General features: G+C 48.1%; 1 protein-coding gene across 1 annotated transcript in view; it reads right to left on the bottom strand.

Moving 5' to 3' along the window:
* The window catches only part of MDGA1 (MAM domain containing glycosylphosphatidylinositol anchor 1), a 103,194-nt gene that overhangs the window by 22,479 nt on the left and 64,425 nt on the right, over window positions 1-16,290 (bottom strand). The window contains exons 11-13 of the mRNA XM_026059837.1: window positions 8,671-8,848; window positions 7,574-7,597; window positions 871-1,023 (exon numbers count right to left, since the gene is read on the bottom strand). Coding sequence (XP_025915622.1) covers window positions 871-1,023; window positions 7,574-7,597; window positions 8,671-8,848 — 355 coding nt within the window. The remainder of the gene's footprint in view (window positions 1-870; window positions 1,024-7,573; window positions 7,598-8,670; window positions 8,849-16,290) is intronic.

Below are 16,290 nucleotides of genomic sequence, written 5' to 3'. Positions count from 1 at the left end.
GCCTCAAGCAGAGGGAGARAGAATCCAGTATATCTGGCCTAAACAATATTGTTATCTAAAGAAAACAACACCAAAGGAGTTGTTAACAACCCAGGGAGGAACAGATTAGCTATTTAATTTGTTGGCATTGTTTACAATGCTTGATCAGGCTGGTGTACTGAACACTAATAGGAAAAGCCATTTCCTTAGCTGGCCATTGGATGTTTCCCATCTGTTCTGATGCACCTGCATACAAATTTACTTTCCTTTTTGGAGAAAAAGAAAAGTAATACCTAGCTAAGACTGAAGTATGTACTCCATGTACAGCCAGTGTGAGCAATAGTCAGCACCCAGCCTTGAGGAAGCCAGGAGTGAAGTCCCTTCTAGTCAGGGGTGGGTCACTCTCACTGTCACCCCACGTGGTAGTTCCCACCTGCTCTCTCATGTTGCACCTTGGTACTGAAGAGATTTGGCTGTCCCACTGAGACCTTCTTTGAGCAAACAGCTACCTAAACCAGCAAGGCCATTTCTAGGTACTAGAGATGTTTTCCTACTTGCTTATCCTTTTGTGACTTCAAAACAAGCATCAAATGGAATAAGGGCTTTAGGCAGCAGGCAATTAGCTGGTAACTAATGCTCCTACTATTCCCTTAAACAAAGTCATGGGCGTTTTAATTGTGTGTTTAATGCCAATTAGTAACATGCACATTAACTGCTTGCTCCCTGCATCCCTTGTGGAGGAGAAGCATGCCTACAGATCAGCACTCCCCCAGCTCCAGAGCTGCAGGACTCCTGTCAAGGCTCTGGAAAGACAAGGAGTGACTTGCATCTCACCTCCACAAATACACACCAAGCCCGGCTGAGCCAAAAGAAACCCAGAAGTCTGCCTACCCTCTGGCGTACCGCTGATGTCCGTGGGGGGACCCGTGTTGACAGTGCGCTTGGGGTTCTGGGTCAGGGCGTTCTGGCGGGTCCAGTCAAAGTTGTCCATCTTGTCTTGCATGAAGCCACATATCTTCTCATCCTCAAAGCGGCAGGTGTTATCTGCAGGGCAGGAAAAGAGGCTGGTTAGCTGATGCTTTTCAGACCTGCTCCCCAAGACGGCCTTGTTGCTTGTGGAGGGCACACAAGGGGGACAAGGCAGAGACTGCACACAGCACTGCTACATCACCACTGGGGTTGTGTGTCAAACCAGGGACCAATGGGCATCCCCTGACCTCAGGAAGACGCTGAAAGGGAATATATCCATCTAGAATGATTATGGAAGGGTTAATCGGGTAGATGGATGTGATGGCTTACCTAAATGGATGCTACTGGGACCAAACAGAAAGACAGATTCTACTGGAAGGTCTAAGGGAGCAGGAGTCTAAGGGAGCATTTACCTGCCTAGGGGAGGATAAAATGAAAAAGAGGAGCATTGAAGATAAACAGGCCATGAGAGACACTAAACCAGAACAACTTTATGGTGGAATCATTTCCCCAGGAGAGGAAAGTAAAAAAAAAAAAAAAAAATCGGCAGATGACCCCCTGCTTTGGGCTGGATATTAAACTAAGTTATGGCACACATGAAAAAATAAGCTGCAGAGAAGAGGTCAAGTCAGAGCTAGAAATGCGTTGTTTAGCTACAGTACATCCATTTTATTCCAGCTAAAAGGCACATTTGCTATTGCCACTTATGCTGGTTCCCCAATCAAAATAAGTTATGTTGGCAAAGGATTTTTATGTAGAATCAACCACATGCACAATATGGCTTTTATTGCTACCCCGAGGTCATGAGATAATCAGACCCTACAGCAATATTCTTAGACAGGTAAAAAGTCTTGTGCATATACATGACCCAATATGGGCTCTCAGAGAACAGACCTGATTGGACTTGACCAGATTCAAGATGGTTCCTTCACCATTCACTTTTGTGGTAAAGGGCCAGTTCCTCAGCCACAACACCAAAGGCCAAGATGCAACTTTGCACTGCTGTCACAGTGAGGGAGGGACAGAGGTAATAGGTAGAAGAGCAAGAGAAAACGGACCCAAGGCAGGCCATGAAAAGTGCTTAGTGTTCTGAGAAGATCCTGGGTGGGAATTCAGAATTGATCAGCACTCCTCAGTTTAGGGAATGGGCTGTGAGTGATAGCTCAAACCTCACAAGTGGTGCAGATACAGTAAACATAGATCCCTTTACCTTCTGCCTTTGTAGTAATAGAGTAATAGGGTGTGCTACAAAACCAGAAGATAATGTGCCTAAAATCCATGAAAGAACATATACAGAAAGGTAAACCAGCCTCTTGCTTAGGGCTTGGTATGTATTAGAAACCTTGTCCATGGCATTTTGCTGCATGACTCAACTGTCTGCGGTTTACTCCCCACAGCTGTTCCTGCCATCAGGCCCAGAAGAAGAGAAGCCTGAATGCCTCCCTGAGCTCCTGCACTCCTGTATCCTCAGTGGTGGTTTGCTCTGGCACTTGAGCAAGAGGCCTCAGGCTCGCTGTCCAAGCCTGGGTGACTCCAGCAGCATGTACGAGGCAGACAGTGGTCAGAAACCTATGGGTTGGGTGTCAAGGATGGGATGGACAAGAGAAGCTTTCTGCAAGGACAAGGCAGGGCCAAGAGCTTGAGACATGGTACATTGTGATGGTAGGACCTCCTGATGCCCACTGCGCACACCAAGAACTGCCATCTGGCACCAGAGGGGAGAGACTGCCCATGAAATGAACAGCATCTTAACTCTGAGATGCTCTACCTCCCTGCTCCTRCTGAGTAGCCTTCTCTATCCCTTTCCAGTTGGGAGAGAAAACTACTGTCTGCCACACTGCTGTCAAAAGCAGACCCTCATGGTAGAGAACTGGGTGCTCTACACTGCTGCTCCCCCTGCTTGCCCGGCTCTCCCCAGCATCCTGCCAAAGCAGTGAGAAAGGAGGCAATCTCACCCAGTGAGCAAAGGCCTTCACTGACACTGGTTGTGCACTGTGCTGCAAGCAAGGGGCTTGGTCCATGATCCGAGCAGCTTGTTTTTCTGTAAGCTCAGTGGGAAACAGCGGCTTCTGTGAGCTGAGCACAGCCAGAGGGAGCTTGGCTGGGCTGGCCACTTAGCTGCTGATTAACCCCGGCTAAGTGCTTTCCATTCAATCCGCTCATTTCTAATTAGCATCCTAATCCAAATTAGCCACTGCTCTGTAGTGCGGAGCACAGGGGGATATGGCATCTGGAGCTGAAGGAGGAGGGGGAAGTGGGGAGTGGACAGGGCAGACGCCTGCAGGATCTGAGGCAGAGCAACCGGAAGGACTGGGGGCTCCTTTCCTCCCCAGCACAAGGAGATGAAAAGAGAAAGAAGTGAGAAAGCAACTTTTAAGGGTCCTTTCCTGGCCCTCGTGACTGAGATGAGGGAGTGCATGGCTGGCATCGGACACCCACTGGTCCTGAGGGGAGGGGCTGGAGGCCACAAACTTTCTGATATTGTTGGGCTGATCTAACACCATAGGCTTGTTGCCATTGGACCAAAGACAAACATTTGCCTGGCTCCAGGTCGCAGGATGTTGGTTGCAGTTAGAAGAGTGTTTCCTCTGCCATGCCACGTTTGTAAGAAGTCCCACACGCCCACAGGATGAGGCTGCTTAGAGAGCAGGACTGGAGAGCTCAGAAGACTACAGGAAAGAGGCTGCTTGTACTGCTGCACACAGGCCACTTGCCACGTGACAAGACATAGGGTGCTGTGTGTGTGAAACACAGACCTACAGCTCTTTTAATGTCAAAACAGAGCCCTAACTCCATTCTGCCCTCTCACTCAGACACAGTCACTTCTAGAAGGCAGCGCTTCTAGTGCAGAGCATAAAATGGAGAAGGAGCCAGCGCTCCTTGATACCACACACGATTAGGCTTTGCATGCAACACCATTTGCTGTGCAGGACTTTATTACTACAGTGCATTGCCTCTGCTTAGCTTGGGATCTCAAGGCACTTTGCAACATCTAATGAACAAGGCTTTTTAGCCTCTCTATGAGGTAGCACTGCCTCTTTATCTCCTGCATTACACACAGGGAAACAGATGTGCAGAAGTATGGAGAGACATGTTTAAGGTCACAGCAGGCAGTGCCAAAGCTGGAAACAGAACCCAGGTGTTCTGACTCCTGGTCCTTTAGTTCAAAACAAACTACAGGAAGGAGGAAGCTCTGACTTTTCTCCAAGCTGGAAGTGGAGGCGACCAGAATAACTAGGATATGTTCGGTACAGTTTGAGACACAGCCAGACCGTCACCTCTGGATGGTTGTAAGTGAGGCTCACTGGGAGAAACCTGGCACATCCACTGGAAATAAAACTTTTTAATGACCTGCTGTGTCTCAGAGGTCACAGCAGCAATCTAACTGTTGATCTCTGCTGTGTGAAGCAAACCTTCTTTCAGACTTGCACCATCTGCCAGGGATCCTGGCTCAGCATGGCGGAGCAAAGGAACTTTCCTGTTTAAAAATTAAATAACGGGTTTAAATATTGAACACAGAGGTTGTTCTCTAGATTGTTAGAGGTGAGGTGGAACTGGCAGGAGAGCTGGTTGCTCAAAGGCTAGAGTAAGTTTGCCTTCACCAAACAGATTTCCTTGGCAGGCTTTCCAGTGGCGGCGGCTCAAAGTGWGGAACTGTTTGCTCCTGGTTACAGACACCTCCCTGCATTCCCACGGGAGAGACCCTCTGCCATGGCTATTAGCATTTCTTGTTGCTTCACCTCCTCGAGAAACATAATGGAGGTTTTCATTTCATGTCCTTAGGGGGAAGCTATCCCTGGCCCTGAAATTCTGGCTGCCAGATGAATGCACACAAAAAATAATAATACAATTCTAGCTGCAGACTATGGGTGAATAGCAGATGGAAGCGCACTGAATAAAACTGCCTTCGTCATTTAGCTGTGGTCTGATGGCTGAAACACTAGCTTGGAGCACAAGAGACCATGCTCCAAGCCTCAGCTCTGTTACAGACCCACTGTGTAACCCATGGTCAGTCCTGCTCTCTGGGACTCAGTTTCCCCATCTATAAGATGAAGACAATGCAAACAAGATTATGACCTCCAAGCGCTTTGGGATTTAAGAAGCAGCATCTGACAGCATTTCCCATGGTAGGTTTCTAAAACATTTATGATCAGTAAAGGAAGAAAGCTTCACAATACCATAGTTGGTGGGGTCATATTATCCCCATATTGTAAAGGGGAAATTAAAGCAGACACCTTAATTTCCCTATCTACAATATGGGGATAATATGATGCAGACAACATGATTTGCCACCACAATACAAGGAATTGGTGGCAGTCACCTGTTTTAACCTCTGCTTTACACACACTTGCAAGGAATGGACACAGATTTGAGGAATCCAACTCTAAACACTGGGTTCACATCTCTTTCACTCATAGTCCTACTGGGGCAACAAGTTCAGATTCTGCTGGACTATGAGGCATTATCAGAGACAGGACACAGAAGCACTACACAGTGAACCATGAGACAGGTTAACCTATAACAACTAGCATCTGGTACTGATCACCGCCCACTGTATTTGTCCATGATCTCAAAATGTTTTAACATTACACACAGCAAGATTGCAGAAATATGAGAAAAAATACTCCTGCTCTGGAAGGGCAAGACATGCTAGCCACGAAAACAACAGCAATTACTTATGTTTTTTTGTGCTTCCATCACCGAGGTTGGAAGGCTACATCCACCAGAACCAGGGAAACCAAATCACCCACTGCCAGTGAGCTGGAACAGCTTGTGGGGCAGCACTGCAGGATTTGGGTTAGAAGGTGAAGGCTATATCCAAATGAAATTGCAGGGGGAGGTAAGGGGGCAGAATAGATTCCCCAGCACTGGAATTTATGACACCAAAATGATCACAGTTATTCTAAGAGATTTTTAAGAGAAGTTATTTTCCTAGAACCAGACTGATTTTTAAGATTTACTGTCAGTCTTATTGCTAACTTCTAAGTGTTTGAAAATTTCAATGTCTTTTGCTCCCTCCTTTTGCTCCCTATCTTTAGTTTGCTTTTGCCTTATAACCTCAGCACCTGGCTCTGTAACCATGCCACATGCACGCCTGCCCCAATGTCATTAACATCTTATTAGTCTAGGAGAGAAAATGCATGAAGAAATAATTGTATTAAGTGACTCTCAGAGTTTGTAAATTAATCACCATTGTGCATGCCCTTGGATCTGGCTGCCAGAGGCATTAATCATCTAATCTTTGCCTTTCACTCGAGAGCTCTCGATGCTTGCTCCCAGAATTTGCCTGGGCAGCCTAGCGTAAGGATGCCTTTGTAATTCTGTCTCAACCCTTTCCCCTGGGGGCAGGGGTAATGCAGTAAGCAGGGGAATAAGAGGTAAGAGCAGGGATTTCCATGCTGCTGTGTTGAGAGGCTGGGTACTGAGCTGTGGCCCAGAGACAGAGCTGAGAGTCTTAAGGCTCATATTTCACTGGTCAGTGAGTCTGAAAGGAAGTGGCATCTCTCTAAAGCAAGTATGGTGGCTGCAACTTTAAGGCAGTCAATCTCAAGGTTGGGATATCAAACTCCCCTCACAGTGTGAACCTATAAGAGTGAGTGTCTCATGGCCACCTTATTAAGATAACCCCATACCCTGATTCCTGGCTGCTATTGCCCAACCCTGGCTTCTCCTTCCCACCACTATCCTGCAGCAATTTAGCACTTGACTATTTGTCTAAAAGACAGAATGCCATTTCAGCTTCTTTTAATTTGACTCAGCAGCTGGAAACAGGGAGAAAGAATCAGCTATCTGGAACCAGCCTGCTCTCTGTGGACCACTAGCAAGCTGTCTGCCCATCTCTGCCCAAGAGCTTTGTCTGGGCTCATATCCAACAACTGAAGCAAAGGGACTTTGTTTCATCCCCTGGAGATCATTCCACCAATACTTACAACACACTAGCAATCTTCTTTTATGCTCTATGGGCACCATCATGTTCTTGTTAAAGACCATCATTCTGAAACATTGTGTATTCTGCTCTCAAAATCAATGGGAACTCTGGGTGCTCAGAAAAGATGGCCTTGCATCAAAATGTCATGCTGCCTTGGCAGGAATTACTAGAAGGTAAATGAGCAAGCAAAGAATGATGACACTGGGGGAAAGAAGAGAGGAACTGGGCTGAGGGAGTTTACAAGAGAAACCAGATCTGAGCTGGAAACTCCATACCAGCCTGCAGAAATATCAAGCAGTATCCTTCCTGGTGAGAACAGGATGGAGGCTATGCATTCCTAAAAAACAGATGTTTTTGGGATCATTTAATAATCTGATTTCTGGGTGCAGACTGCTAAYGTTAGGAGAAGGGTGGGTTCAAGGTCACAACCTATCCACTCACAGAGATATCAGGTGTAAAGTGGGAGGCATTTCTCAGGTGTATTTTTCCTGGTGATAGCTCAAGGAACAACAAATAGCATTATTTAATGGGAACATTACCAGTGCATGCAATTGCGTCCTCTCTTGGGGAAAAAGATTTGGCAAGGTCAGCTCTGTATTCCAGCTCTGTTGGCATGTCTGATCTGGCAGTTCTGCTGGAGCACTTTACTAACATGCATTACAGGCAAAAAATAAATGCAAAGGCCTTGAGGCTTACCTGTTGGGTTGGGATAGTTGATTGCTAGAAAAGGGAAGAGAAAAACAACAAGTCAGAACAGCTACTACTCCTTCAAATCACAGTCAAAGTCTGAAAATAAAACAACACATCAAGAAAGGTCACGGATGCACAAATCTCCTAGCAGCATCCCTGCAAAACAGCTGCGCACAAAGGCTCAATGTCTGTCTTGGTGATGGAACAAGATGATGACTCTGATCAAAAAGAGACAGATCTTAAAAAGAAAACCCCACATGAGGGGTGATGCCTGAACTGCACAGGGAGACCCTCCTGGCATCCCAAGCAGTTTCTTTCTGGAATATCCATTGGGAACTACTGCTTGGTATCTATAAAGGAAATAAAAGTGGTTTGAGACACTGTGGACATTTGAGGCAACAAGTATCCCTGGGGACACTGGGACACAGTGTCACTCCACAGGACAAGAGGGCTGTGTGAAATGCAAACATAGCGGGAGAGGTCTGTCTGCTAAAATAAGGGTCTAAATGCCTGAGTGAAGTAAGGAAATCATAAGGTTGTGGGAACAGGGAGAGTTAAGAGCTATTGGAATGCTGGGAGAGGAAGCACATTCAATGTATTTCAATGGGACAATCTGGGATCAAGGGTATTAGACAGAGCTACAGGTATATGAGTAACTAATTAGGAAAGGAACTGTGCATTCAGCTCTGGAAAGAGTTGAAACCCCCTGAAATCCTCTTCCTTTTGTGGGCATGTGGCTAATATGCAGTGCCCATTAGCTGTGCCCTGACAAGCCAAGGTGTCATGGGAGACCTCAGCATCACCTGACTGGGGATTTGGGGGTTTGTGTACCTGGAGAGCAGACAACATGAGTCAGAGCTGCTGAGTGAAGCATGAGTTGGAGACTGACCCTCAGAGGTCATTGTCGAGGGCTCTGCATTGATGGCAACAGCCAAAATTTGGCCAAAGGTGATAGCACCACACCATCAAAATACTGGAGAACAGAGGGATCCACCCAAGGGTTACAGGAGACAACCTCTACACACACCCGTGTGCCTAGGCCTGACCCACAACAGGAGGCTCGAGCCTGCTATCACAGCCAGGACCGAGGAGGAGACACCTACRTTCCATGTACCGGATGATGCGAGCAGCCATATCTCCAGCCCCAAAGCTGGTGATGGGCGTCAAGCGAACTTCATAGCTCTGAGGAACTTTCAGGTTGGGCAAGATGTGCTCCAACAACAGGCCTTTCTCCATTTTCTGCACAGAAATGAAGGTTTGGATGGTGCTCCTCTGAGCCAGCTGCAAGGAGAAAGAACCCACAGCGTTAAGGGAATCCTCAGACTAGCAACCTGAGAGGTCCTACCCACTATCTAGCATCCTGTTCCTCTCTTTCCTGTACAGCCAAGTAAGTTTGGTTTTTCAGTAAGAGCCTTGTGTAGAATTGGCTTAAAAACACCTCTGCTTCAGAACAGAGATCTGAACTTTCACTGAAGGAAGGCCTTCAGGTCCTTCTGACTGGGGTGAGAACCTAAAACATGGGACCTGGAGCAACTCTATGTCTGGACCAAAGCTTTCAGGAGGGGAGGAATGAACCCAGTTCACCTCCATCAGTGCATCAGAGCCCTGTGCACACAGAGCATGGCATTTTGCCAAGATATCACTGAATTCACCACCACTGCTGCAGAATTCATTTGCTTGTTATACTAGGCCCTATGACATTTCATTTGGTACCTCACTGCCATAAGATACACCCTTGACTCCTAGCCCCCAATGCCTATATTTCTCTGCAGAGCAAAGCAAGGGTCTAGTTTGATTCTGTGATCCTCCAGAGTTACCCATAGGCTTTCTCTTTCTCTGATGCCCACAGCAGCAGAAGCCAAACCACACTAACCAAACATCACTCAGTCTGCCAAGGCAGCAGGGAAGTTTCAAGAATGAGAAAATATCATTGCTAAAAATCACAATCCATCACTGTTCAGCATTAACTCTGAATTTATGGAATTAGATAGGGAAGCAGGGAGAAAGATTTACAGCAAATCTGGCTGCTTGCAAAGCCTGGGGTGAGAACATGGAGAGAAGGCATAGTGGAGTGAAGGCCATCATCAAGGCAGGGAAGCGGAGGGATGCAGGGGAAGCATTTAGGAAAACCAAACACGTGCAATACTTCCTCTGCCTGCCTCCAGCCCTAACATACATGACCCTAAGTTCAAACTGAGAAGCAGTGGCTGCCATTGGAGAGTTTCCAATGCCAGAGCCCTGTTCACTTCCAACATGGCCAGAACCCACCTCTTTTCTTGAGTTCATCTCCGCAGGTTGGATGGTGTTCCCTAGTGAAGAGGCAGGGCAGGACAAGATCCTGCTGTGTTACCATGCCTGGGACAGGGACTGGCCTCTGGGGGCCCTTGGCTGCATGGGGTTCTCACAGTGAACAAGAATTTTGATTCTGCCCTAAACASATTAGGGCTCAGGCTGCTCAAGGAACTGCTTTCTGTGCCCTCCTCCTTCCCAAGCAAAAGGAGTCAGAGGGCTGGGAACGGCTCCTGTGCCTTCCTCCAGCTCTGTGACTTCCCGCAAGGCACCTGGGAGGAATCCCAGGGGGCAGGACCACAGCAGTGTCTCCAGGAACCAAGCATGAACTTGGCACCAGGTTGCTGTCAGGATCCATTCATAGCAACAACACCCCATCTGCACATACACAAGCTGGGTGCTGATCCAGCTGGCACCCCTACCACTAAGCCCTTCCATCTGTCAGCCCGTTGCATGGATGCTCTGCCAAGCAAGAGCAGACCTGGCTCCCAATGGCAGCAACCTCACCTGTGCTCATTAGCACCAGACCAACAACAACCTGGGAGGAGAGGACAGGGTCACAAGCCAGAAATAGGGGGCTGGAGCGGTAGGGTTCCTAGCATAGAGCTCTTTGGGAAGTGGAGCCTGACTGGGGGGGCTGGCGACAGCTTCTCCCTGCAGGCTGCCTCAGTGCCTGGGCGCTGGGAAGAAAGCCAGCAAACGTGTACAAGTATCTGAAGGGAGGGTGTCGAGAGGATGGGACCAGACTCTTTTCAGTGGTGCCCAGCGACAGGACGCGAGGCAACGGGCACAAACTGAAACACAGACACTTCCATCTTAACATGAGGAAAAACTTCTTCACTGTGAGGGTGACAGAGCACTGGAASAGGTTGCCCAGAGAGGTTGTGGAGTCTCCTTCTCTGGGGATATTCAAAACCCGCCTGGACGCAATCCTGTGCAACGTGCTCTAGGTGACCCTGCTAGAGCAGGGGGTTGGACTAGATGATCTCCAGAGGTCCCTTCCAACCTCAGCGATTCTGTGATTCTGTAAATAGGAGGTCAGGAGCCATTTTCCTCATCTAGCCATAACCTTTAGAAGAAAAACAAAATGGGAAATCAGAGAGAAGCCTGCGGGTGAGATTCAGACAGTGCAAATTCCACCTCAGCTGTGAGTTATGTGGAATTTAGGTATCTAAGGCCTCTGGGAGCAATGTGAAATCTCTTACTCTCCCACATCATCTAACCCAGGACACACCTAGAAATCACCTTCCAGTCTGGAGTGCAAAGCTCTAGAGGCCCCAGTCAGGTCTATGTTCACAGGCACACGGGTTTAACCAAATAAACACCTGACTCTCACTTAAGCTCTGCTGTGAATCAGAAACGAAGAAAGACACATATGCTCGCCATAGGTCGCCACTGTCCTGCTTCCTAGGAGATACCTGGTTCACCAGGAAATGGACAAAGCACAGCTGGGGCTTGGGATTTTCCTCCTGTTGGAGCAAGGGAGAAAAGTTTTGTGAGGCCAGAGAGACTGAGAGAGAGAGAGAGAGAGAACAGACCAGAGTCCAGCTCTAGCCCTGCAAGGAGGCAAACTGCATCCATGGTCACTTGGGGAAAATGCATGAGGAGGAGCAAGAAAGGAACGTTGGCTTCTCCCCTTCCCTTAGGACTCCCTTTCTTCTCAGGCTGCTTCTCACTGTGAGTTTAACTCTTATGTGCAGAAGAACATGACTCCTCCTCTCTGTAAAATCATCTGCCCCACATCCAAAGAAACTCCCTTTGAGAAAAATCCACCAGATCATCAATAGACATCTTCATTCCTGCTGAGATGGAGCTGCAAAACACTCCGATAGGCCTACAGTATGGAGAATGACATTGATTTGATTTTACAGGCCTTGATGGAGACTGTTCCACAGTCCTGTGCCGGAGCCTGAGCTCCCATCAGCTTCCATCATTCAGGTCATAGCTGTGCTCAAAGAGTCTGTCAGCAAAATCAGCCTACAGACACCAGTAGAAACCTTGCCCAGAGTCCAGTTATGTGGATGCAGGTGGCACTAGCCTGTCTGCCACCAGCGATGACTTTTCAAACCTCCGTCCATTGAAGATGATGCCTTCTTTTCCCAGGATAGCTGGTGAGTCTCTTCTGCAAAATACTTTGGGACCAATTCTTTTCTCAGCCTGTATACTGTCTGTATTCAAGCTGTAATCAGCCGACCCTGTGGCTACCAGTTAGACTGCCCTCCACACATCCTTATCACAGTCTGAACAATCCTGGCATCCTGACAGAACTGGCCTGGGACATTCTTGGAAGGACCGACCTTTTTGGGCAAAGAGCAGCACAGGCCCAATCTCACCAAATCACAGGATCATTGAAGCTGGCAGGAATCTCTGGAGATCATCTGGTCCAAACCCCCTGCTCAAGCAGGGTGAACTAAAGCACCAGATTGGACCTGACCGTGTCCAGTTGGGTTCTGAATATCTCCAAGGATGGAGACTCCACAACCTCTCTGGGCAACCTGTTCCACTCTCCAGTCATCCTCACAGTAAAAAAGTGGCTTTTTATCTTCAGGTGGAATTTCTTGTTCTTCAGTTTGTGCCTGTTGCCTCTTGTCCTGTCACCAGGCACCACTGAGAAAAGTCTGGATCCATCTTATTTACATCCTTCCATCAGGTGTTTATACATATTGATAAGATTCCCACCTGAGCTTTCTCTCCTCCAGGCTAAACAGTCCCATGTCTCTCAGCCTTTCCTCATATGAGAGATGCTCCAGTCTCTCAATCATCTTCATGGTGCTTCACTGGACTCACTCCAGTATGTTCACGTCTCTCTTGTACTGGGGAGACCAGACCTGGACACAGCACTCCAGGTGTGGTCTCACAATGCTAAGTAGTAGGGAAGGATCACCTCCCTTGACCTGCTGTCAATGCTCTTCCTAATGCAGCCTAGGATGCTGCTGGCCTCTTTCCTGGTCTAGCTGCAGCCAACAGGAAGAAGGGCCGGGGTGCTGCTGGCACATTTGAAGAGGTGTGAAATTAGTGCAAGGGAGAAAAGGGGAAAGCTTCAACCAACTGCTCACTCCATGCGTGTGAACCAGGTGTCTGCTTGCAGTGACCAGTTCAGGCCCAGCAGACAGCAACATTATGGCTAAGGTTTAGCTCTGTCCCCTCAAACATCCTTTGTCTCCCTGATTGCTAGCAGCAGGTCTGTGCAGGGCTGCACACATCAATCCAGCAGGAACCCTTTTTTAATCCTCTGCTTCAATCTGCTGCTGACTTCATTCTCCTGCTCTGTGTGTGCTCATCTCCCATGCTACCCTGGTGTCTCTGCAGCCTCCTTCCTCCTTCTGATCAGGCTGGCCCAGTGCTCCAGCTTAATATTGCTGTCATGTAGATAATAAAGCAGAGGCAGGCGTGGAGGCTGGTAAAATGCTGGCCACGTTATTAGAGATGCTGAAGCCTCAGTGGAGGATCTCACGCAGCACCCAGCAATGCGCTCGTTCATCACCAGGCTCAGGAGGCTGCCTGTGGGGCCAGAGCAAGAGTACAGTGCAGCGCACAGCCTCATCTCTGCCTTTACCTCCTTCCTTTTCAAATAATGAGAGGGAGGGAATGAGAAGAGAAAAAACAAACAAAAAAATCCCACACTGTTCCTATCAGCTGGCTGCAAATATCACACAGGATGCAGAGGTGGGAACATACTTGCAGAATGGGTTTGCCAGAAAAGCCTTACAAAGGGCAAAAGCAGCCCCACATGGGACGTATGCATTCACACAACAGTATGCAACCTACCCATTTCCCCCTGCCACTTGTAAGCATCATGGAGTATTAGCAGCTAGGTGAGAACACGCACACAGACTCAAACATTTACAGCAGCCATCAAGCCTCCAAGACCTGCAGACTAGGTCTCCTAATTCTTCACCATTACATCATATTGGTAGGTCTCGTCCACCCAGCCTCGTCTTATCATCTCTGCTGGTTCTTGATCCATCAAGAGTGCTTCTCCCAGTGTGGTCAGCATAGCAGGCTCAAGGTTCAGGAATGCACTGAGAGCCTCAGAGAGAAAAGCAGGGTGCCAGACTACTTCTGACCCTCTGCTGCCTTCACACCTGGGACACAACCACAGCAGAGAGGTCCAAGGCATGACACCACCATGGCTAGGTTTTATGTTTACATGTGTTGTCAAAGGTTTCACACCCAGAGGAGGAAAGAAGAACATTGTTTTCAGACTGAATGATATTTAAGCCAGGTATGTATCAGCTAACTGATATAAGAAAGCCAAAGTATATTAACAACACTTCTGTCAGTGGTTAATGTCACAATGCCACTCAACAAACCATGACATGGATTCACAGGACCATGACAACCTGCATGTGCTGGGAGCTGGTGTGACCTGTGCAGCCATGCATATGGTCTTACAACCAGCTGCACACTAAACAGCTGCATGCTTGTGTGAGGGATGAAGTGAAATCAGAAAGCAAATCTGTTTCAGCACTGAGCCCCAGAGATTTGTTACAAACATCAGCTAGAAAAACGTACATTAAAATTGGGCAGAATTCCCCAAAAGCTGATCAGAGCAAAGGAATCGCTCCGTGGGTATCCTACTTCCTAGCATCATTACTCATTACTGCCACTCTCTCTCCTTATTTGTCCCACTTCTTCAACAACTACTCAGCTCAGGGCATGAGCACTAGCCCTGCTTTGCAATATCTTCTCTCTGAATCCTTTCTACACTCATTCACTCTCTCTCCTTTTCTTTTTCAACCTCACTCAGATTCCCCCGGCTGCTCCTTCGTACAGCACAAATTAAAAGGGGAGTGGCTGCAGGCACACAGATGACATGATCATCAGCCAGCCGCATATGCAGGGCAYGGAAAACTCCCGTCTCCAATCACACAGGCCTCTATGCAGCAGAAGAAAAGAGAGTAGACACATAAAGGCAGGCTGGTGTGACACAGCAGTCTCACACGCAGTCATCCTGCCTCGGACAGTCTCTTCCTCACTCCCCATACAGCTCCAGAGGGGAGTATATTAGACAAATGCTGTCTCCAGCACGTATGCAGTGGGGGTGTTAGGCTGACTTCCCCCCCGACTTCTCCTCTCAGATTTGTGTCAGGCAGCCTTTGTATTGCTCTGCTGCAGTGATTCATCCACCGCAGAAGTTATCGGTAGTGAGCAGGGCTTTCTTGAACCCATCACCTTGGATAGCAGACATGCATGGGGACAGGAGCTGTGAGGGACTTGGCGGAACTAGAGGCACAGGCCCCTCAAAAAGATTTGAAAGGAGAACTGGGCAATAACAGGGAGAAAATATTCTTCAACAACCTGTGCAGCTGGTGGGATGCATTTTTCAAGCAACCAGCAAAGTAGTAGGTGTGAGAGTGTCTGTCTCTCTCATGTGCCCAGGGGCACATACAGTTTTAGCCTAGTGGCCCAGTTTTTCATCAGGCATAGATACACCTTGGTTTAGCATGCTCCAAGGGCTGGGAGTGGGCGACGGCAACAGAGGGGCACTTTTCCTCTGTCAGGCAATACCAATCAGCACGAGAAAGAGCCTCTCACTTTTACCACTTCTCAGTCTGTTTGCCAGGAACCTTGGGCATGTTATATAGATCTGTCATAGGGGGCTGCAGGTATCATCTCAGCTCAGATTTCCCCTCTGGCTGAGACTGCCATAAATTCACTCCAGGAAAGCCCAGCTAAGACACAACTGGCCCCCTTCCAAACAGAGTGTCATTCACAGGGACCAGGAACGCACCAGGAACAATCACACCATTGGCCTCGATGGGATGTGACTGGCAATGTCTGTGGCCTTAAACTGGTGACAGGTGGAAAAGATGTTTCCCAAGACTCTGCCAGAAGCACCCTGTTCTTGGGACCTGCAGGAGCTGAGCCTTGTTATGGCCCCAGTGGCAATTCCTGGGGTGAACGCAGGGTTCTGTAATGCAAAGCACCAAGCCACCACAGCAGACATGCCTTGTCCTCACGTTCTGCCTCAACTGCACCTCCAAAGCTACAGGACATGCCACAGAGAGATAACTGCAGAGGACTTGCATGTCATGGACGTCTTAAAAAAAAAAAGAAAAAAAAAGAAAAAAAAAGAAAAAAGATGATGAGAGGATTTAAGATTACAGTGCCAAAGACTGGGAGCCAATCATCCAAAGGTCAAACCCATAGGAGTGCTTGTGGTGCCCCTCTCTCCTTCACATGAATGGATGTCAGGCTGGGAAATGGAGCAGAGTTGTCCACACACAGGGTTTACACCTTGGGTTCTCCTGGTTGCAGGCTCCCAGTGCCAGGATTGTGCTGTTCACACTGTAAGCGGTTTTGCTAAGGCTTCTCCCACCAGGGTATTTAACCCTCCAGTGGCTAATGCTGGAGAATGACAGTCCAGGAGATAAGTTCCATGAGTGGAAATCAGATCACTGAAAATTCCTTGAGAAAACAGGACTTAAAAA

Source organism: Apteryx rowi, unplaced genomic scaffold, assembly GCF_003343035.1.
Source record: "Apteryx rowi isolate R43461 unplaced genomic scaffold, aptRow1 scaffold_160, whole genome shotgun sequence".
NCBI classification, from domain to species: domain Eukaryota; kingdom Metazoa; phylum Chordata; class Aves; order Apterygiformes; family Apterygidae; genus Apteryx; species Apteryx rowi.
The sequence above is the reverse complement of the archived record's forward strand: the minus strand, read 5'-3'. Positions and strand labels throughout refer to the sequence as shown.